Source organism: Amphiura filiformis, chromosome 11 (genome assembly GCF_039555335.1).
Source record: "Amphiura filiformis chromosome 11, Afil_fr2py, whole genome shotgun sequence".
In the NCBI taxonomy this organism is placed as follows: Eukaryota; Metazoa; Echinodermata; class Ophiuroidea; order Amphilepidida; family Amphiuridae; genus Amphiura; species Amphiura filiformis.
The window spans coordinates 51,167,424-51,192,043 of NC_092638.1; the positions used below are offsets into that span (position 1 = coordinate 51,167,424).

The 24,620-nt window shown below is 37.2% G+C and overlaps 1 protein-coding gene across 1 annotated transcript; it reads left to right on the forward strand.

The window, feature by feature from the left end:
* Nucleotides 1-13,065: 13,065 nt before the first annotated feature.
* Nucleotides 13,066-18,528, forward strand: LOC140163750 (patched domain-containing protein 3-like). The gene is made up of 3 exons (XM_072187067.1): nt 13,066-14,056; nt 15,909-15,962; nt 16,682-18,528. The coding sequence occupies exons 1-3, from the start codon at nt 13,066-13,068 to the stop codon at nt 18,526-18,528; spliced, it is 2,892 nt and encodes a 963-aa protein (XP_072043168.1).
* Nucleotides 18,529-24,620: the final 6,092 nt, after the last annotated feature.

Here is a 24,620-nt window from a genome sequence, read left to right on the forward strand (position 1 = left end):
TTGAATTTAAAATTATTTATTTTCATGTGAAAATGTATATTTTGCACTGGGAAATATATTTTGTGCATTTTTTTTCTGTAATGGGGCCACCCGGCCAATAGAGCTAAGAACGGATCTTGGCTCCGGGAAAAATAATTGCGTCCATCGTGCAGGCAGTGTTGCCGTCATATTGTCTGTTTTGTTTACGCTTTTGGCTGTTGCCACATTGAATAATGTAGTCCACCATCGTCTGAGACTTCATAAGTCCCAATTCGTCCCTCAAAATACATCGAATATTGTTAAACTATAGATGGCGCTATAATGATATAAAACAAAAAACAAAAATAAAGACCCCCACCCCCCCCCCATTAAAAAAATTAGTAAAAAATAAAAAATTATAAATATGTGAAAATGTACATGATAAAAATAAAGAAATAATTAAGTGAAATAAATACAGCATGACCTATCTTGTCAAGAATGATAATGGGCGCAGTTATATGTAATGCAATTCACGCGTACCAACGTATTGGCTTGCTAATTATGCTAATTATTCACATTAACGCTGAAATTGTTCCCGTTTTCTCACATAGATGCATTAAGGGAACGATATTTGAGATTGTATGTAAGTTTGAAGAGAATTCATATCCTAAACCGATAGGGTTACCCCCTTTAACCAAAAATATTAGGGACCCTTCATTATTTCTACCGGTGATCAGGAAGAATACATATAGGGGGTCAGATGGGTTTTTTAGGCAAACAGCGGGATCAGATGATTTTTTTAGTTATTGAAAGAGGGTCATATGGTTTTGCATCTCAAGAACCCTGGAGCTTCCGGGGCCTGGACCCCCATCTACAGGGTGTCCCAGAAAAAATTACCGAGTGAATAAAATTGAGTGTAAGTCGAGAAATAGACATCAGAATCAAAAACTTTAAAATGTGGCGCATAGCCTATTTTATTGTGCATCACATACGAAAATTTTTATTTGATTCGGTTGACTGGTTGCGAAGAAATTAACGATTACATAATGCGCGCATCAATGCAGTTCATTCCAAATTTGATCAGCAGGCGCTTTTTCATACTCGCTCACCGCTTCCTAAAGTTTGTGTATCTCATTAAATTTAGTCCACATTATCTATTTTATAATCCGACGGTGTTATGTTTTCCATGCTTCACTGAAGATAAATAACAGTTTGTCCGAGAAAACTTCGATTTCTGCAATTGGAAGCTTTCCATCTTCAATTCTTTATGTTGTGCAAATATGTTATATTTTAACTTTTCAAAGAACATTTGAGCCAAGAATGACAATAATCAACTGCTTACAGTTTTACGTGTGATTTTTGATACTATACAACATTAATGTTTTGCATTACAATTTCTTGGAAATATTCCAAAACATTAATAATGTGTGAGAATTTTTTAAGCCAGCTGGAATTCTTTTTACAATAATAATTATGGAACATTTATATCAACATTAACGAAAAAAAGATATTTGCAAGTACCGAGCATCATGTTACATGCAAGCTTTCATTTTCAATATCGTGCAGGTTTTCAAATTTGAACAAAACCTAATCAGATGTTTTGAAAGAAACAGATTGTTTAAAAAGAACGAAAAGGATTTCATCGAACAAAATATGAAGCCCAAATGACAGTGTTATAACCACTAGTGCGCATGATGTTGAATGATCTTTCTTTCAAACTTGGAATGAAGTGAATTGAGGCATGCGTTATGTAATCGCTCATTTCTTCGCAATCAGTCAACCGATTCCAGTAGAATTAACTTATAAGATGCAGAATAATATGAGCTACACGCCGATGTTTAGAGTTTTGGATTCTGATGTCATTTTCTCGACTTACGTCCAAATTCATTCGCCTGGTAATTTTTTATGGGACACCCTGTAGTGTATTTCCCCTTGACCCCATCTATGGCATTGCACCCCCATCTAGCGCATTACCCCTGGACCCATGACACGGCTGACACCGTCGCCCAAAGCATCTCAAGAACCCTGGAGCTTCCGGGAGCCTGGAGCTTCCGGGGGCTTCGCCCCCCTGACCCCCATCTAGGGCATTGCCCCTGCCCATGATCATCACGCTTTGTGCGTCGGCTGACACTTTGGTCAGAGTCTGGACTTAAGCCTGGCCTCGGGAAATCTGCTTTTTTTTTCACCTGCCACGGTGTGAATAAATTTGTACAAAACGACATGATTTCAAGTTTCTGTGTTAAGTTCACAATCACGGGCGTAGCAAGCGGGGGACAGGGTGGGGGAAGTCCATGGGCCCCGAGGGTTCAGGGGCCCGAGCACAAAAGCGAAAATTAAATAAGGGCTGATAATGGAGAGAAGGGCCCAAATTTGGGGCACCCCAAAATTGCCCTATGCATCTTTCTTTTAGCTCTATATTATACGTAAACCAAAACTTGGCCACTGACTTGAGTGTACATGCCTTCCTCGGCACGTGAGTTCGGGACCTCAAAATTTTGGCTTGACCCAGGGCCCCATAAGGTAAATCGTGCCCTGGTTAAAAGGGCCCGTACTGCTCCTTGTCCATGGGCCCCTGATGCTCTTGCTACGCCACTGTTCACAATTACACCCACTTGGCGGGTAGGGGCATACGTGCCTCCCACATGCCCCTATTGTCTTGATGGTTATCTTCGTTTGTTGAAGACCCTCCAGCACAAAGTAGAAAGTGTGTCTTTGATGGTGCATATGCTGCAAAGAACGTTATCATATACAGATAACAAAACAAAACAGCAATGCAAGCATAGATACAAAACAGTCGAATGGAATAGAACTGTGTGATGCACCCAATTCCGAACGCGAGGGCGTCAGTTACGCTAGTGATGGTGATAGACAGTGCAGAATATTCAATTGCTTGACTCAATCTATCCGGGACTAATTTATGGACGGCACGCAGATATCATGATGAACATGTTATCTCCACCAATACCTGTCATGCCTGTTGGAATTTCTTTTAAAAGGAGTATTCTCTCCGCAATCAATCTTAGAGCGCGCGTAGCTGTGTAAAATGTAGAAAGAATCAGTGACGATGCTAGGGGTTGTGGCGCCTGGGGCAAGGATGTATAATGCCCCCCCCGCACCCCTTTTTCAAACAATTGCGCGCTTTGCACAAACACCACTTTAATGAAATTTGGTTACAATGAAGTTGAATTTCGGTCTTAAATTGATCTTTCAAATGACTATTTGTGCTGAAATTCGCGCGAAGCTCGCGAAAAGTGTGACTTTCACCGCTTGGAGGAAGCGCCGAATTTATTGTTTTTTATCCACCGTCATTTCGACGCTCTCCTAAATGTGGCGCCCTGGGCACGTTGCCCCCGCCCCCTCCCCTAGTTACGCCACTGAGAAAGAAAACAGACTGCATGACAATACATCGCTCATTTTGTTAAAGATCAAAGAGTAGAGGACGAAGATGATGTTAACGCGTTATTTACTTCTGTCTCGGTAGACAAAGCATTGGATATTTTACATCGCCTGTTTGTTTGTGTGTTTGCTTTACTAGCCAAGGAGGCAAATGAAAATGTAAATAATTATATACCACACAGCACTACGCATTGAGGCAAGTCAAGCACACCCTTGGGCTTTGTAATAACAATGGTATCACTTTCTCAAATGGTGCGATTGCAAGGAGGTTTTTAAAAGGAGGGAATAGATTACGTAGCGCATTGTTCCTTTGATGTCTATTTGATTTGCCGAAAGTAGTACCATTGTTTCGAACACAGGGGCTCGGCCATTAAGTTGGTCACTGATCCGCCAGCATATTGACGCTTTACACTGCAGTCGAGTATCACTAAGTGACCACAAGAAAGTCATGTGAAAGTCATGCACCACTTGAGAAAGTGGTACCATTGTTTTTACGTATCGCAAAGGTGTGTTCGTGCGGGTATGAAGTATATAAAGCAAGTGTTAGCTACTACTTTATCACCCACCTGACTTTAGGCGCTTCATTTAAAAAGCAAGAAATTCTAAAGCACCCAAGAGATAATAAGTCACTATTGTTGAATCTTTGCAGTTATTTCAGCAATTTGAGGAACTTTTAGTTTAAAACTGAAAGTACCATTCTATTATCGTCATTAATTGAAGAGCAAAAATTAAATTTAATTAAAAAAGTAAATAAGATATTTCAATTTTCTTTTTGATTTTGAAAGCATTATTTTAGTTACACAAAGTAGTGCAAACAAATGGGCTCAAGTTTTATTGCAAAGGTGTTTTCTAGAAAATGGGTAAATCAAAAATGTTAACGATTCAATTGCCTGTTACATTGTGTGCTTTATGATTGGCCCGTGGTGCTTGTGTCCAATACAACGATGCGTTCCCGTTGCAAATCGTTGAAATTGCTACTTTTGATTTTGGGGTTTCAGGGTTTGGAGGCGCATATCTTGGTCAATTCTTGCCCAATATTCACAAACAGGGTATCAAATGAGAAAGTAAAACCCAATTAATAGAATGTATATTTCAGAATAATCCAAAATTATCAGGTTGTTGAACAGCAAGGATGACTATAACTGGCGAGTTTATTTTTATACCTAGTGTATGTCGTATTGTTCGTTTGTGGCCTTGTGCAGATTCGCATTTTAGAAACATCCCAAAAGCCTTTGCGGTTGAAACCCAGAATACGTCACGTCAATGACTAGTCGAGAGTATAATATACGCATTACTGATGACGTATTATCAGTTTCAATTACAAAGGATTTCGGGGATAAGGAAAAAAGATATGTTGCATTTAAGTTTACCTATCATTAATATGATTTATTATTTGGGACTTGCCAAGTTTTCATTTTATTATTTTGTATGCAAAGTCATTCCATTAGTGCATTCCAATGATCACCCACTCTCTGAGTTTACATTTACATTTGAAGACCTGAGAGCAAGAAGACCGTAAGTCCACTTGGCCCCTCAACATGTATACACTAAAGTTACGTATAGTTTCTTAGTTTTTATAATGTTTAATATATGTTCCAGGGTGAAAACATCATGAAAGGTTGTCAAAGATTTGTTTTGGCCCCTGAACATGTATAAAACATTAGCAAACTATACGAAACTATACGTAACTTGAGTGTATACATGTTGAGGGGCCAAGTGGAGTCACGGTCTTCTTGCGCTCAGGTCTTCATTTACGTTACATGTATTTATCAGTGTGAATCTATCATTAGGGAACAATGAACAACTTTTTTCGGTGTTCCACAAATCTGTATGTAATGAAATGTTAACGGTATTCACATAATGTTTATGTTCACATAATCTACAAGTTTGATATGTAGCAAGTTACACTCATCATTAACAATCGATTCGCAACAGGAACCTGTACGTGGACCTGATTTGTCAGGGGTAAGTTAGTTATGTACTGTACACATTTTATTTTATTTATATTGAATAACCACAATGAGGGGGGCTAGCTATCCATATGTGGAACTGAGAAACTGAATATACCCATTGGTTCATTCTGCATGCGTTTTCAGAAAACAGGAGTCCTATTCACTCCACTCAGCGCGATGCGATGTTGCGATGCTTTTCAAACATCATCGCGCGATGAAATTATAATGTACATTTACATTTTTTAAGCATGTGGGGTCTGCATCTCCTTCTAAGTTCATTCTACCGACCTTGATTTTCCAGCAGCCAATCACAAGCGTGTACGGCTGCGATATCGCAACGCGATGCAAAACAAGTTGAACATTTTCCAACTCCATCGCGGATCGAAATTTCCACCGCGAGATGAGAATTTTCACCGCTGAGCTCGTAAAACCCTGGCTCAGATTACAGTTTTTGTAGCATCGCAGCATCGTATCGCGCTGCGATGTGGAGTCAGGATCGGGCTTTAATCACTGGTGATTTGTCACGATCAGGCAATTGTGACTATTATAATCAAAATATAGTATTCAAATCTTGAGAGGGCTGAAGGATCATTTTCAAAGAGCAAACCTCATTATGACTTTTGAATGTTTGCTCTGCTCTGAAATAAAAGTGTAAATTGTCAAGATGGTGATTCACACAGTATATATTAACAGTCAATATGTTTTTTGGTGTTAGCCTACGTAAAACAACTATGTAATTCTTTGTCAAAATTGGTCGTTACCCGGGGCTGTTTATACTGGTTTTACTTTCAATTCTATTCACAAATATCTGTTCTTGTATATTTTGTCTGATATGTCTAGGCCAGAATTATTTTTCATTATTATATTGTACTTTATAGGGTGTGATTTACTATAAATTGTGAAAGCATTTTCAACAATTATTAAGCTGCAATGTGTTTGCTAGAAATTGAAATTTACCAGTCATTTGAATAAAGATTACACTTCCCCATTTTACCGTACAAAATTCAACCAGGTTTCATGAGCATACTATTTTATAGGTTTATAGGAGTTTTAGTGAATTCGGATAATAATAATAATATTATGTTGACAGAATCGGGGGGGCTGAAGAAGAAACAATTTTGCCGCCCCTTCCTTAACAGCCCGAAAAGGTTGACCCAATTTTTTTTCACGGTCGTTATCAAAAAATGTTATGCTTTTCAATTTTTGGCTTCCTTTTTTTCTTTGCTAATTCGTTTTGCCGCCCCTGTTTTTGCCGCCCCTTCGTCTCCGCCGCCCCTTCGTTTTTGCCGCCCCCTACTTTGACCCCGGGGGGGCTGGCGCCCCCAAAGCCCCCCCCCCCAAAAATACGCGCATGTAACCAATCCAGGGTCGTGGGGAGTTTGACGTCAGACACAAACTAGTCTCTCTAAGATTATAATCATGACTTCATTTATATCATAATGCTTGATTGCATGCATTGGTATAAGGATTTTAGAAATAAGGTAACATCAAAATAGCGTTATAACAAAAATGTGGCACAAAACATTGGTCTCTCAGGTCTCTCAGTTGTGATATGTGCCATGTCAAAAACAGACACTTTGGGGTAGGTTATCAATTTTGAGGTTTTTACTTATCTTAAATAAATAGATATTTTGCTACACAATGTAGTTTTCCCCAATGAAATCGGACATTCCTAAGCAAAGATATTGAGTTCGTAAGTTATGGTATTATAAAATTGGAAATTGAGATATCAGTCTTTCACAATAGAACTATGAAAGGGGTGTGCCACCCCCCCCCCCCCCGCAATATCTTCAATACGTCATAAAATAAAACGCACGCGTTTACGGCCAAACGACCTAAGCTAATCGTAGATACATCCTTTGCGCTCATTTTGGTGATAAAATTTTCACTCCAGCACCTTACCTGGGTGTAGGACCGGCCATCAAAGATGACCATAGAGGAGGGGGGTGAGGCCCAATTATTTTCATACTATTTTACCTACTAGTATACTTTGGTACATCGTATATAGCCAGACTTTTCCAAATTTGCATGGGCGCCCTCACATTATGACGTTATGGGGAACGTTTGTACTTATTTTGGTAAATATTATTGACAATGTTGAGAGTAGTGAATGACCTTAAAAAATGTCGGAAAATACAAGATGCCAGTTATATTCAGGTCTGAAAACTATCAGACAATATTTTAAACATTATTAACATCACAAATTTTGCAACAAACCAAAATTGTGAAAAAAAAATTGCCCCGGGCATATATATTTTTGGCTATTTCTCCATAATCCATAGTAACGATCCTGCCCAAAAATGTCTGCTTTCGATATACCATGTCATGCAAGAAGTTTAGACTTAAAAGTCATAGGCAATGCAGTGCATGTGTGAGCAATTTTATGTGTGAGCCAACATAAGTTTTTGGTAACGTTTCTAAGCTAAAAGCCCATTTGTTTCCAAACTAATTGATCGTTAAGTTTTTTTTTTTTTTTTTTTTAATTTTTAGTTAAGTTGTACATTTTATTGTAGCCTAAGGTTTAGTGCAAGTTGTACTTTTAAGATCATTGTAAAGCGCTTTGTATTGTATTGTATTGTATTGTATTGTATTGTATTGTATTGTATTGTATTGTATTGTATTGTATTGTATTGTATTGTATTGTATTTGCAAGTTTTTTGCAGCACTTCTAACAAGCCATGTACATTTCTATGTATTTTATGTCCCGGCTGGAATTCATGTGAAAGTTCCAAAGTGTCTGCGTACAATCACGTCCGTTAAACTGGGGAAAACATTCAATATAAGTGATGTGACGCAGCAGCCAATCAACTTACGTGTGGGCAAACTTAACTTTAATCCTTTGACCTCAAACTAGTGCCACATTTGCAATTTAAATTGTTTTTCATTCATTTGTCACCAAATACTCTTAGCAAGATGGTCGTTAAGAATTTGTAACAACAGTTTTAAACAGACTTTTCAACTTTTAGATATTAACCTTTAAAATTGGGTAAAGTTTATTTTATACAATGATGAATAAAGTACTACGACTGGAGTATAGCTGGTCTAATAAAATTTAGCTAAAGGGTCGCGCATTTTGTGTCTAGTTTTGTTGTTTTGTATGGAAATCACTTAACTCGGGCACGCAATCCACATACTCTCCATGTTTAACATTTTTAAATGTTAAACATGGAGAGTATGTGATATAGCGTCAATATATAAATGTTAAAACATTTGTATAACTGTGTACTTATTAGTCGTGCTAGTTACACGAAAACTTTTGGAGAAAATACATTACTGGGAACACTAATACATCTCGAAGTTTATACATCTATGTTCATGTACGCTAATTCACGACTTTATACATGCTGAGCCTCACTTTTAATAGAGGTGAGTTTTAATAGTTATGTACACATTTGATTGAAAACGCTTTTAAAACGTAATAAAAAAAAAAGTAGTAGAACAACAAAATATTTTTAGGCAAATATTCAAAATATTTTCACAACACGTAAATAATATTATGTTGGAATATTTTGCATAACGATTAAAACAAAAAAGGCACTGTACAAACAAAGCTACATGCTATCGTTTAGAGCACGTCAAAGTCTTGAGCTTTTCTAATCATTTTTAACAAAAATGTGATGCGATCAAGCAAACCCAGTCGGCACTCAGAAATATTAAATTTTCAGTTTATTATAGGATAGTACAAAACAGTTCCACAGATGGATTTTGCAGAAAATCCCATTGGAATTGAACAACCATTTCCAAAGATAAGAGCAATTCAAGAGTTTCCAAATCAAATCATTTTACGTTTGTTTGGCTATATCAATAAAGAGGCACCGCTAGAATGTACCTCATTTCTTAACATACAGTAAGCAAAAGAATTAAGGTAGCAGTTGTGTTCACCCCTGTATATTCTAAATAAAGACAAATGTGTCAAAATTAAAACAAGCAGCCGATGCCTGTACTTTTTAGCTCTGATTTAAGACCTTATTTGTTGAAATTGGTTGAGAATTAAAGAAACGGTAGTCTAAAACCTGATGAAGATACGAAATAAAAAGTTGCACTTTTGTGTTCTAATCAATGAAAGCACGATGCTAGTTTTTCGTGCTAATCAATGAAATCACAGCGCTAGTTATCTTGTTCGCGTACGCTTCGTGTACAAATCAATAGGGCATTTAATGTGGCAAACTGCAACTTTTATATTTGCACCTTCCTTGGGTTTTTGGATCGTCATGTCTTTATTTCTTGGACAATGTCAACGAATGAGGTCTTAAATTCGAGCTGAAAGATGCAGCTATTGGCCGTTGGTTGCAATTATGACATGTTTGCCTTTGTTTGGGATATACAGGGGTGAACACAACTGGTACCTTAATTATTTGGCTTACTGTATATAATGAACCACTTGTCTTGAATCACTGAAATTTCAGTGAAATAATTGGAATATACATAACTTTTGTTACCAGTGTGTAGTTATTTTTTTGAGAAAAATGCAAATTTAGTCACAACATTTATCAGGGGTGTAGTTATAACCAACATACGGTGTGGGTAAATAGTTCATGGATGGATTAACTAAATTAAGTTTAGTTAATTTTCATCGATACGATGAAAATAGTTTCGCAAATTTTTCCCGTTTCGATCTCTTTGAGGCTATTCATTCATGTGTTCAAACAAAGTACCACACATTCGTTGTCATCCAAAGTCAATCGATCAGCTATTGTTCTATTGACGCTGACAGAGCGGTAAACGGTTCTATTGGTATTTCAAAAGACTCGATTTGTTTATCTCATTCCAGCGTAATGCCACATAGCCCACATTTTCTGCAACAGTAATGTTGGATTTGGTAACAGTTTGTGAAGAGGTTAATGTAATTCACCTTCCAATGTTTGACTGAGCAGTCTAGGGTAGGGTGTCGATAAACATGTTGTCAATGTGTTTTTGGTTCTGGTAATAACGTTTTATTAACATTTTTAAAGGGGTTGTAATCCACATTCTCATCCCCCACTTTTCTCAAAAAAAGTTGAGATTTTGATACCACTGGAAATCTCTGGGTACATAATGTTTATGTACAAAATATTTATTGCAGATTAAGGGATGGTGTATGAACGTTTGGACAGTATTTATTGTGGGACATTAGAGCACATCAGACATATCGAATTGCATTCTGAATACGAAGAATGTCCTTCTGATATCAAATAATTTTGATTTTTTGAAATTCGCAATGTAATACACATTTTATGGCAAATTATTAAAAATTGATATTTTTGATATTTAACAGTACTCGAAGTAAACTTTATAATTTTCTGCTATACACGCAAAAGGGCTGTGCTTTTAATATCAGCGCCAAATCAGCAATGGGTCTTTCACTCCATTGTCAAACTAATGTGTTCCCTGTAGGATTATGTATTGACTACAACCCTGAAACAAAAGGGTGGGAATGAAATTAGTACGGTATTGCAAATGAGCCCCCCCCCCCAATCAATGTTGAATCCTGATATTTTGTTCCGCTCAGTAGTACCCAAGTTGTTGATTGGTGGGGCACGGGGAGGTATTGGGGTGAGGGTAATGTTTAGACTTGACACTAAAGAAAGCGCCATTTCATCACTCTAAAAATAACGAAAATATGGCCATTATAAGGTGCACATTTTATTTTTCATTCCAACCTATTTTGTTTAGCATTGTAGGTCCCAAGCAACTCAGTCGTAAACTGTATGCGTCGGTCATCATATGGGGGAGGCACCGGCCATGATTGGGTGGCCGTTTTTGGCAATTTTCCTATGGGATTTTCTAAATTTTGCAATCAATTGGGGGAAAGTACCCCCCACACACACACACACACCCACACACCCCCCCGCCCCTATGACGCTACGCCACTGGGCCATAACATGATTATACGATGCACACATTGTATATTGCACAGAGAACAGAAAGCATCAAAAGTGGAAAATACCCGACGCAATTATACAATTGAATACATGAATACAAAAGCCACCTAAGTCCATGCGAAGTTATTTTGAGAGAAAAACTCGTGTATCATTTTAATTCCTTCAGTTAGATTTACCTGGTCAATATGGTAAGTTTTACGTGCAAATGAGTGGATTAACCTGTATTAGGTATGACGATTAGCATTTCAGGGACTTCGTGGGGTTCATTTTAAATTTTGGACTTAGGTGGTTTTTTGAATCATATACAAAGACAACAATGTTAGAATGAGATTACCACTAGTAAGATAATACAAAATAAAGCACACAGGTATGTATAATGTTGATAAGCATTCTGCCATGTAATATAAACCACACACTTTCCTTTATTAAACCCATTTTTGTTCAAAAGTCATTCTCTAGCAATGAATGTGTTACAAGTGGACTTTTATACATACTGGATTTCAATCAATGTGTTACAAGACTCAAATCATGGAATTGGGTGATTCTTTCATACATGCTATTTTTCACATGCCCAATAGACACAGAGAATGAATTTGAGTTGTTCTTTCATGCATATGACAGGCCTATGTATAGCAACAATTTCCCATGCTTAACTCAATTTGGCCAAAGTATGGACTTAGGTGGCTTTTGTATTCATATATTCAATTATTATAACGACCAAGTCCTGTCTTTTAAATGTTCAAAACGTGACGCAGTTCAGTGGTAAAAAGTTTCAAAATTAAATCTAAAAAGGTTTCAAATATTTTTTTTAAAACCGTTGACATATTAACACAAGTAATGCATGTGCGGCAGTGTTTATTATCCGTTACTAATATGTGATGCGATCAAGCAAAATCAGTCGGAACTCGGAAATATTGAATAGTATATAGGATAGTAAACAGCATTAACAAATCTGGATTTTGGAGAAAACCCCATTGAAATTGAAGAACCAGTTCCAAAGATATGAGCAATTAAAGAGTTTCCAAAACTGATTTCCGACTGATTTTGCTTGATCGCATCATATGAATACTTGGGATTTGCATTGTATTATTGTAAAGTTAAAATTGTTACACGTCTGCAGCAGATGCCCGTAGGTGCTAGTAGAAACTTTCATTTTATATTCTAAATATCATTCTGAACCAACAATTAACCCTCTACCTTTTTTCAAGCAAACTATGCCAAACTTTTAAAGGTCCCCTTAACCCACTTTAATAAATTCATGTACCACATTTTAAACAATGAGATATTCCAGTTGAAATCCACACTACCCCTGTGGAAGATTTTGGAAATGTCTTCCACGGGGGAGTATGAATCTCAAATGGAATGAATACATTAGCAGCTTCATTTGAAACTCACCCTCCCTCAGTGGAAGATTCAGGTTGAATCTTTCTCAGAGGGTGTATGAAATTCAAATAGAGGTGCCTAATGTGTTCATTCCATTTGAAATTCATACTCGCCTGTGGAAGATAGTTCCATAATTTTCCACAGGGGTAGTGTGGATTTTAAGTGGAATAACCCAATGTTTCTAGTTATAGAGAGTTGTTAATAAATATTCGACTACGCTAGTTTTATGATTTAATTTTATAGGCCTATACAAAATCGGGTATCAACTACCGGGTAAAGTTCTACATTAAAAATATAACCCGATGTCATCTTACTGTACTCCATGGACATACCAGGCGGCGAAGGCGCAAGGTCTACGAATAGTTTTATTTACTTGAGAACTTTTTTTACCAAACTCATGTATAATGCATGAAAACTATTGTTTATTCTTCTATGTTCTGTTCAATAGCTCAACATACTGGGGTATGGGCTACAGACACTTTCTATAGAATTGACTACAAACAACCCGAACCAAGATGAAATTTGACTGTGTTGAGAAACACCTCCGAGTGTTGTTTTCGGCTCATGGTAAACTTGTTGGTAAACACCCTGCACCATTCATCATTATCCCACTTTTGCTTACTGTGATGCTAGCGGCTGGAATGTTTACACATTTTACTAAAGAAAATGACCCAGAAGCTTTGTACGGTCCACAAGGTTCAGAATCGCTCCGAAATCGCGACGTTCTGGAAGACATGTACTCTGACGTAGTCGACGAGAATATGTTACCCAGACATCAACTTAGAATTGGACGTTCCGGGTGGCTAATTGTTACACCCAAAACCGACGACAATATTTTGACAATACCAAATATGAAAGAAGTTTTAAGATTGCACAGGAGAGTAATGAATGTTACAATTCAACAGGATGATGCTTATTACACATTTGAAGATTTATGCTTAAAATGGAATGGCGAATGTCACGAAAATGAAATTTTAGCTCTTCTAGACTATACGGGATTTCTGGAAAATGTGTCGCTCACATATCCTTTTGCAATGAATTCAAACGGAGAAAGATTCTTAACAGGTGGGCTTTTAGGAGGTGTAACACTTCAGGGTAAGAATATGATCGAGAAAGCAGAAGCGTTATTGTTGGCGTATCCGTTACGTTATGACACTAATGAAGAAGTAGAGAATGGGTTGAAATGGGAAAGAACGTTTTTATATCAAATGGAGCATTTTATTTCCGATAAGCTCAATGTCTACCGGTTTGCCATTGTATCTGTGACTGAAGACCTAGGTGAGTCTACAGGCGTCCCTTTGGACCTAGTTGTAAGTGGGGTATTTATCGTTGCCGCTTTCTGTATACTATCTACCACCATGCTGGACTGGGTCCGTAGCAAACCTTTATTGGCTATATTAGGTTTGTTCACGGCTGGACTTTCCTTAGGTTCTACATTTGGATTGCTTGCGTTTATCGGTATTCCCTACGCTAGCACAGCGGCATCAATGCCATTTCTAATTTTAGGTGAGTAATGTTTTTTGTTTAAATGGCCTAATTTTCTTTCAAGTTTATCAAGAATCTACTGACGATATTGAAAACTATGAAAATGCTATATCAATATTGGGCAGATGCATTGCTCTATTTAAGATTATCGTGTAAAATAAACAGTGATGTGAGTTGAGGTAATTGGGTTGAAAAATACATTTTTAATGATTTTAGCCCATTTTAAACCGAACATTTCCGGTAACATGTCCAAAAAAGAAGCCAAAACGGCAATTTTTGGAAATCCATACGCAGGGCTTGGCTGGCTGAGGCCAAAATATAAAGCAAACCAGGAATACGTCGCTTTTTCCGTTATCCCCTAACCTCCGTTCTTTAAGATATTCATCTGGAAAAAAAAAAGAATTTTGAAGCAAATAAAAAAGGAAAAGGGTAGCAAGTTACAGAAACAACGAAAAAAGTTTTTCAGAAGAGCAAGAAAAACCAAACAAATAAAGATACAAACCAAGATAGAAAAAGAGAGAAAGAAAATAAATAGCAGGAACAAGAAACAAGCAAGTAGAAATATAAAAACAATATGGTTATTATAGTTATATATGAAAACCGAAAGTGAGAAAAAAAACGCAAACGAGGAAGTGGAAGGAAGAAGAGTGTATAAATTTACCTTGAAAGTCAAGGAATGGAAAAATGAAAGAGGTATGAGGAACTTTAGGAAAAGAGATGAATCGAAGGGAAAGTTGCATTGTTCAAAATTGTATCGTATCATATTTTCTCCCTTCAGAGAAAGATGTACATCAAGGCTGTTCACTTTCTGCACTATTGTTTATATTTTATATTGAAGTTTTGGCCTGTAAAAAAGATAAGAAATAAAATTCTATAAAACTTCCCCTTCAGAATTGTTGTAAAGTACAGTACGTATATTAATGTATATGCGCGATGCGGACGATATTACAGTATTTCTATCACATACCCAACAGGTCGGTCAAGTTTTACAAAGATTGCGTGAATTTTCTATTGTGGCAATTCAATAAAAACTGAAGCCACGTGGATTGGATCTCGTAAAGCAAATGAAAGAAAGTTGCATGATTTTGAATGGAAATTGTACCAAATAAAACTGTTAAATCCCTTGGTGCACATTTTAGTAGTAATAAGTCTGCAAATGTGATAACTGAAGGAAAGGTACTAAAATTAATGAAAAAATAGAGACCTGACAATGGTCGGCAAAATTATTGCGACAAAAAGTTTACCCTCCTCACATATCTATATGTATACGTATATGAAAACTCCCATAACATAATACAGGGAAAGATAAGAGGAAGACACTAATTTAAACTGAGGTCCCTGAGGCCCAAATGCTATTATTGTATGATGTTTGGCCACTTTGGATCCCTGGGGCCCAAAAGTCTAACTGTGCAGATATAATAATAATAATGATAATAATACAATCGTGTTTGGTTTTTGGCGCGCGCCCGTTAAAAAGAGGCTGTATTCGCTACTAGCTTGAGTTGCCTCAATTTTGTCGCAAGTACAGAACCTTCTATGTAATTCCAAGGCGGTGACTAGGGTTAGAAGAACATGAATGAACACACTATAACCTGGCGATATAGCTCGATACGCCCGATGTTTAAATACAAACACCTAATTATAAAGTCGCTAATTGCACACCTAGACTACAGCTGTCGATCGCACGACATCATAAATATTGATTGGCAACATTTTCAATATGTCAGCGCTCAAATCAGACAAAATAGATTAATAAAAGCTTCAGTCCGTTGTGATATACTACCAAGAAAATTGGATGGGGTCTGGCTTAGCTAGACCTTAAAGTGCTTCAGCGCATATGACACAAGTTCATGGTTTACTTTTGTCTAACTAGCAAGCCAACAGGCAAGTATGGGGGAGACAAATATGGGAGACAAAAAGATGGACAGTATGGAATGACGTTTAATATGGAAAATTATTAAACACTTGAGAACGTTCCTGCAATCTTATTGGTTCTTACCCGTGTGATATGACACGATAGCACACATGTCAGCGCGTGTGAATCGACGCGATACGCGTACTCGCTATTTGAACCAATCGGAGGCGCACTGCAACAACGGGACTAGTCGATTTTAAGCCCTAGGTAATTCCGTGTAAAATGTAGAATTTAATTTGATTAAAATTTGTAATACTTATGATATTTTTGTTTGAAATGAAGTGTTTAAGAATGAGAATAAAGGTATTGTTTTTAGCCGCTGTCGTGCATCTATCGTCTCATACCTAATACGGGCGACATCATTATTTTTGGCGTAAAACAACTCGGCTCCGCCTCGTTGTTTTACTTAAAATAATGATGTCGCCCGTGTTATATGAGACGATAGATACACTCCAGCGGCTAAAAAACATTACCATTATTCTCTAAATATAATGGCGGCTGCAACACTGACTTCAACACAACCTTCGTAGTACGCCCCTGTTACAATATTTGCCTCAGTATGACGACGAGTGTTCATGGGGTATCCTGGTATTGCATGCCAGATGTTACTCGTATATAATTCTGGTAAAAGGAGCGATGTATTGTCATGCAGCCTGTTTTCTTTCTACATTTTATACAGATTGATTGCGGCAAGATAAAACTCTATTATTATTTTTTTTAATTTCCAACAGGTATTGGTGTAGATGACATGTTCATCATGATATCTGCGTGGCGACAGACAAGCGTCTATAAATCAGTGCCGGATAGAATGAGCCAAGCCATGGAAGATTCTGCATTATCTATCACCATTACCAGCGTAACTGACGCCCTCGCGTTCGGAATCGGCTGCATCACACAGTTCTATTCCATTCGACTGTTTTGTATCTATGCTTGCATTGCTGTTCTGTTTTGTTATCTGTATATGATAACGTTCTTTGCAGCATCGGTAGTGATAACTGGATACAGAGAAAAACAGAATCGTCACGCACTGACCTTTCTCAAAGTTCTTCCCAAACAAGACGCACCATCAAATGCATACTTTCTACTTTGTGCTGGAGGGTCTTCAACAAACAAAGATAACCATCAAGACAATGCAAGTGAATCTTCAGAACCTGCTTTGATGATATTCTTTAAGAAATATTACGGTCCATTCGTCACACATCCGTTATCCGCTGCAATTACTGTTCTTCTGTTCCTGGCATACATTGGGTTAGCGATATGGGGCTGTGTATATTTGGAAGAAGGCGGGGAATTGAAACAAAATATCGCTACTGATGATTCTTATCTGAGCATGTATTACAAGGAAGAGAAAAAATACTTCCGAAGTTACGGCCCTGACATGTCTGTGATAGCAACATCAGAACTTGAATACTGGAAATCGGATGTGCAGAGAGATTTAGAAAATGTTATGGCAGATCTCGAAGCAAGTGAGTACTTTCACGACTCAAATGTCTCAATCTCATGGCTGAGGAATTACTTACATTTTTTGAGCGTTGTAAATATAGAAAGGCCATCCAAAGAAGTATTTTTGAATACTCTCCGCAAAAAATTTCTCGTCTTACCAGTATATAAGCAATTTGTGCCAGATATCATCTTTGATTCGGACAACCAATCAATAGTTAGTTCTCGGTTTTACGTTATTGGAAAAGATCTTGACACAACTGTTAAAGAGCGTGACATGTTCTGGTACATCCGTGGTGTCGTGGCCGAATCTAATTTGGACCTCATTACCTATACTCGTGCTGCTCCTCGGACTTATGAACAATTTATAGCAATACGTAGCAACACGATATTGACAATGAGCATTGGTGTGGCGTCAATGTTTCTCATTGCTTTCCTTCTCATTCCTCATCCAATCTGCGCAATAACAGTCACATTTTCCGTTGTCTCCACCCTAATTGGAGTCATCGGTTACATGTCTCACTTGTCTATCCCACTAGATTCCATCTCAATGGTTACTCTCATTATATCCATGGGTTTCAGCGTCGACTACTCTGCTCATATTAGCTACGCATACACAACATCTCCGTACCAAAATCGCCGAAAACGATCTATCCATGCTTTGTACTCCCTAGGAGCTCCCACACTACAAGGTGCTATTTCTACCGCTTTGGCCGTGTTCACATTCGCCTTTAGTAAATCCTACATTTTCCGTACTTTTTTCTGGACAATGTTCCTGGTCATTGTCATCGGTACCTTTCACGGACTACTTTTCCTACCAGTTTTCCTCATGCTTCTTGTACCTAATTCTAATCGAAAGGAAGAAAACAAGGCAAGACCTACTTCAATGGGAACTGTAAACTCAGGATTCACTACAGAACCACCTGCGTTCAGCAATTCACAATTTAATCTTGGTTCAAGAATCTTTCTACCACAGAGATCCTCAAATACACCGGCCATATTTGCTCAAATCCCAAGAGCTGATAACACGACTTCATATCCCGGATGTATCTATCAAGTTGTGTACAACCCCAATCATAGGAGATCATCGTATCGAGATCAGAGCACTAGAAGACCCCATCTATCTAGTTCAATATAGAACTTAGAAACTGATGATATCCTAACTAATAATAACATGGATCTGTATTATTGTAAAACAATTGTCTATCAGAAGTGGGATTTTCAAGAAATAAATATGTAGTACAATATTTTCAATTTCCCAAAGTAATAATGCACTATCTATATCATGCTTGCCTTCAATGGAATAGCGCGGGCTCCCATTGAACACGTACATTGTCGTGCCACCCTAGCTGTGCCTAACCGTTGACGTCTGAAATCATATCAATAAATCATGTTAATTATTATATTGAATGTTTCACCGATTTCTGTCAGTCCTATCATTCGTCTTTCGTAACAGACCATGCAGTCTGGGTGCGAGACTGAGAATGTAGAACTATCTAGGTTGCGTTTACAATGTAATGGGGTGAAATTCATTGAAAACAAGTGAAACAAGCAATATTAATAATTACTATGATTTATTGATATGATTTCAGACGTCAACGGACAGGCGCAGTTAGGGTGGCACGACAATTTACATGTTCAATGGGAGCCCGCGCTATACTATATGTCCTGATCCTTGCCAAATAGGATATTCTTATCAATAATAGTATTGATGTTATCTCACATCCAATCAATTTGCCCGAAAGTTCAATAGCCCGAAAGGGGTTAAAGTTATGGTTAGGGCATTTTATGTTAGAAGAATAAGGGATGAGGTTAGAGCTTAATAGCATTAGAGTAATGACAGGAGGGTGAAAATGCATAAGAGCAATGTTGGGTCAGTGGTCACAAATCATGTTCGACCTAAATGAAAGACAAGGATAAAAAGACTAGTTTGTGTCTGACGTCATCTGTCAATCAAACTCGAGCACGGTTTGTTTGCAAGTGTCATGATGATATGATTGCTGAACGCGGCGGTATTTCATTTCATTCATTCATTTTCATTCATTTCATTCGGCTGCGAAGCAGGTGACTACAAAGTTTCTCCATTTACTACGATCTGAAGCCAAAGTGGCAATGGCATGATCTGGCAGTAGAAAGATGTCGAAATCCCCCCAACAGTTTTGCACATAAGACAAGTAGGATGTTCTTTGCCTTCCAGGTCTTCTTTTACTATGTAATGGGGTGTAGAGAGCATATCTTCTGCATGGTTCATCTTCCTGCATCTCTGACAGAGTTGATAAGAGGCACAATATTGGTGATTGTAATATCGGGTGCCTTATTGTTAATTTTGCACCTTCAAACATACTGAAAACGAAACTTGGGGTGACTAACTAAGGAAAAGTTAGTTAAAACAATGTCAAGTACGACTAACCTGTAACTAATACGGCTGGACTGGACTAAACTATATGTTAGTAGGTCAGGATACACTAGGGACTTAACTATCAAAATACTAGTTCAATCTTGACCTACTAATATAATAAATTAGTTCAACTGAGACCTACTAGAGCTTACTAGGGACTCTACTAATATATTGGGGTGTTCTACTAATGGGCTCTACTATCAAAAACGATGTCAAGTACGACTATTTTTTTTAATAGGGCATTCTGTACTAATGTTCGACTTACTGACTGAACTAGTCTGTGGAACTAGCCCAATTCTAGCCCGGTAGAAGTGGTCGAAGATATGGAAACTTACGTTTTATTGACCTTTTTTCCCAACCTTGTATTTTTTAATAACTTACAAACCGTTTTAGCATGGTTAGAATTTGAAAAATAGATTTGGCCCCGTTTTTCGAGCCCTGTTTTCTTCTACACACGGCATGATGAAGGTTTCCACGAATTCGGCAACCATGGCAGCCTCAACCATGCATGCACAAACCCACGGTCCATCATCATGACATTTGTGTTCCGATTTACAATCTCATTTCAAATTCTAACGGTTTGTAAGTTATTCAAAAACAAGCTTGGGAAAAATGTCAATAAACATACCTTTCCATTTCTTCGACCATTTCTAACGGGCTAGAATCGGGGCTAAAATGTCCATCTCAAGACGCTAGATGTGCTATGTCTACAGCTGCATCAGACTAGCTCTACTAGCTTTATTTGTCATAAGAGTCATGTCATGTGATCAAAAGGGCGGTAAATTCAACTTTAGTACAACCCTTGGTACGGTCCACAACCATGATTCGTTCTACCAATTCGTAAAGCCAGAAAAGTTAGTTGGACCGACTTTTGCGGTGCAACTAATTTTCACTTATTAGTAAAGTACCATAATTTGGCATAGTTCGGCATGTCCGTACTAACAATTTCCCTCACTGCATGCTGTACTAGCCAAGCATACTAGATGGACGTTTAGTCCGACATTAAAAACTAGTTTACCAGGGGAAACTAGTGGTCCTACTAAACAAAAGCTTAGTTCAGCTTACATAATACGAGTTTTTAACCATCTCGAAAGTTCTTTATAGTAGGAAACTTTCTTTCGCGAAGGCACCATGTCAACAATGCCAAGAAAAGTTGCTTTTTGTCTTGTAAAAGTAAGTAATTTTTCGGCATTTTCTGCTATTCCTTTTCTCCGACTGGCACCAGATAAATCGACCTTCCTTTTACGCGCTATTAACCTGTGTAAACCAATCAACATGATCAAGGATAGTAATTGACAGTGACATCAGACGCGATATAATCTTTTTATCTCTGTCTTTCATTATAAGATACATCATTTCAACATTTTATTATTATAACCTCTGGTCTGCGTTTATTTACATTTCTAAGAACACATTTGAGATTTATATCGTGGGCTTAGAGCCAGAACCACCTATGTCCATCTGTTTTCTCATTTACATATTACTTATTTCGGTAACAATGGATGCTTAATTATACCCTCCATAAGAAAATGTAAGTAACTTTGGGGAATATGCATGGTCACTTGCGTCTAACTAACTGTTTATGTGACCAAACATACACCCCAAAGTCACTTGCATTTATTATGGATGGCATAATTAACCGTCCATTTGTTGCCGAAATGAGTAACATGTAATTCAGAAAACAAGTGAACATAGGTGGTTCTGGTTCTAAGCCCTCGATATTACCCTTGCCGTTGTATGCATAGAAATTAACATAAATTTGACTAACGTCTACATTTGAAGACCTGAGCGCAAGGAACCTTAAGTCCACTTGGCCCCTCAACATGTATACTCTAAAGTTACGTATAGTTTCTTAGGGTTTTATAATGTTTAATACATGCTGCAGGGTGAAAACATCATGAAAGGTTGTGATTAATTTGTTTTGACCCCTGAACATGTACAAAACATTACCAAACTATACGAAACTATACGCAACTTTAGTGTATACATGTTGAGGGGCCAAGTGGACTGAAAGCCATATTAAAACATTTGCTGAGGAAGACGCCCTCACTGAATGTTTAAATTTCCTTTTTTTTACACGATTAAATTTTACTTTATTAAAGCAATATACCCTGCAAAGATCAAGACTCTAGGTGCTGTAGTTTTGTCAAAATCCGAGATTTTGAATAAAACGCCGGAACCGGCGCTTTCTTATTACGATGGAATTATTAGTCGAACGCATACACGATGTTCATAACACGTACGTACACGGCGCGCGGGACGGTGATATACACAAAAAAGGGTCGTACCACAACATGACCGAAGGAGTGGTACGTATTGGCGACATGTGCGCTGGTAGTAAATTCCAATTTTCTTTGCTTTGACGTAGTTGTTCGGCTCAAAAATAAAAGGGGATATATCTGACAGTAACAGTTAACATTTTATGGAAAAGAAATGCTTATCAATTTTGTTTGAAAATGTTATAATATGGCTTTAAGTTCTTCTTGCGCTCAGGTCTTCATTTTGTCTTAAAACAAAGTAAATGATAATAATATTGCATTTTACTTGGTACACAGTGTCATCGCCCCGATATCTTCATGGCAGAAATCGCCATGATGGTAGGCCGAATCCAATAGTTCTTCAACAATCACGCATGGCCATTTTGTTCCGACCTGATTTTGTTATATCTGAAATTATGTCATAAACTCAATTTATTTGGAATTATCAAAGGAACGGTGTTAGTGATAAGCCCTGCTGCATGGTTTACCTCCTCTGGTCCGCATGTGCTCTCTAAATTGCTAAGGTTAAAAAGTTGATCTTCTCGAATGCGATGAGGGACAAATCCAAGCTTAGATTAACAATTATTATTAATGTTAAAATAGATTAAACTAAAATTAGAATCCATTAGATTAGAATCCATTAGATTGAATTTTTAATCTTAATTTGGATTAGTCTTGTATTACTGTCTATTCTAATCCAAGATAAATCAATGCTAAGATTAAAAAGTAAATCTTATGGATTTAAATTTTAATCTGTAAGATTAAAAAATGTTAATATAATTTAGATTAGTTTAATCTCATCGCAATAGAATAGATTAACTTCTCAATCTAAGAAATTAATTCGAAAAAGTTGGCTAGTACCCTACCCCTAGCTCTTACCTAAACCCTAAACCTAACCCAACCCGCAGACCACACTGGTAGAATGTAATGTGTACAATTTACACGCACCGGCTATTGGCCATCCGCGGTTGTTTGATGGCATGTAGAACTGTATTCATTTTCAAGCAAAGTTGAACACTGATGGCGCTATTTATTTTAAATATTGTTTGCCGCTTTACAAGGGGTAGACATATGGATAAAACATAAAAATTAGTAACATATAGTAAGCAAATTTTCAAACTACTTTTTATCATAAAAGGAATAATATTATTGGGCTAAATAAAATTAAAAATATATGAAACTAGAACCTTCATTTCGCACACAAATATACAGTTTATAGAATAAAAATTACAACAAAAACGTAGAAAAGATGAAAAATTTATAATGAAAAGAAAGTCTAAGTTAAGCAACTAAAGAAATGTATATATTAGTGGGATTGATGTTGGTATTGTAAAGGTAGTAAAATTGAAAATAATGTTAGAAACGTTAATAAATGATGACACCAAGCGAACGTCCATCCAATCGTTTCAACAGCTGCTGGACCATTTTAGTTGCGTACCCTGGACTGTGTTAATTAAAGATGGATGAAAGTGCATATGCAATAATCATTATATATAAATATTATTATTAATAATGCCTGAATGTGATACACTATACATCCATTTTGCTTTTAACCAACTTGCCAGCATTTCACACGGGGATCCACAACATGCTCATGTATCAGGGCACAGTTCATAACTCCAATACATTTGCACATCCATTGAATGACCTTTTGAAAATTTGGGTACAAATCCTCATACTCTGCAACTTGAGGTCAAATTTTGTACTATGGTTGTTTGATTGAGATTACTGAACTATGCCATTGGGATGAGGCCATTGTGTTCCATAGTGTCAGGTAAGTTATAAAAATATTTGCTTAAAGCCATATTATAACATTTGCTGAGGAAGACGCCCTCACTGAATTTTTAAAATTCCTTTTTTACACGATTAAATTGTACTTTATTAAACCAATATACCCTGCAAAAATCAAGACTCTAAGTGTTGTAGTTTTGTCAAAATCCGAGATTTTGAATAAAACGCCGGAACCGGCGACGCCGGAACCGGCGCTTTATTATTACGATGGAATTATTAGTCGAACGCATACACGAGGTTCATAACACACAGTACGTACACGGCGTGCGGGACGGTGATCTACACAACAAAGGGTCGTACCACACAACATGACCGAAGGAGTGGTACGTATTGGCGACATGTGCGCTGGTAGTAAATTCCATTTTTCTTTGCTTAACCGTAGTTGTTCGGCTCAAAAATAAAAGGGGATATATCTGACAGTAAAAGCTAACATTTTATGGCAAAGAAATGCTAATCTAATTTGTTTGAAAATGTTATAATATGGCTTTAAGTTAAAATCATCGTCTGCTAAGTTTCAAAACCTGCAAATACAAAAAAGAGAGATCAGATCGATCAAGCAAGCACAAAAATGTTGTTAAAATTGAAATTAAGTCACAAATTTTAACATCATTTAAATGCCGGGTTACATAAAGGTTATGAAAAGGTTCTTATGAAACGTTTTATGTATTAACAAAACACAACAAGGACATATTTTCAATGTTGCCAAAATTTTACAAATATTTTTGGCGAACAATTTTGCAAAATATTTTGTTAACACTTAAATAAATAACAATTTGCAAGTTT

What these genes read in the sequence shown, in the direction of transcription:
- LOC140163750 (XM_072187067.1), top strand. Translation starts at nt 13,066, where the DNA reads ATGAAATTTGACTGTGTTGAGAAACACCTCCGAGTGTTGTTTTCGGCT. An exon ending in AATGCCATTTCTAATTTTAG is followed by an intron (nt 14,057 to 15,908) that starts GTGAGTAATGTT and finishes TTGTCTAACTAG; the next exon opens with CAAGCCAACAGGCAAGTATG. An exon ending in GGGAGACAAAAAGATGGACA is followed by an intron (nt 15,963 to 16,681) that starts GTATGGAATGAC and finishes AATTTCCAACAG; the next exon opens with GTATTGGTGTAGATGACATG.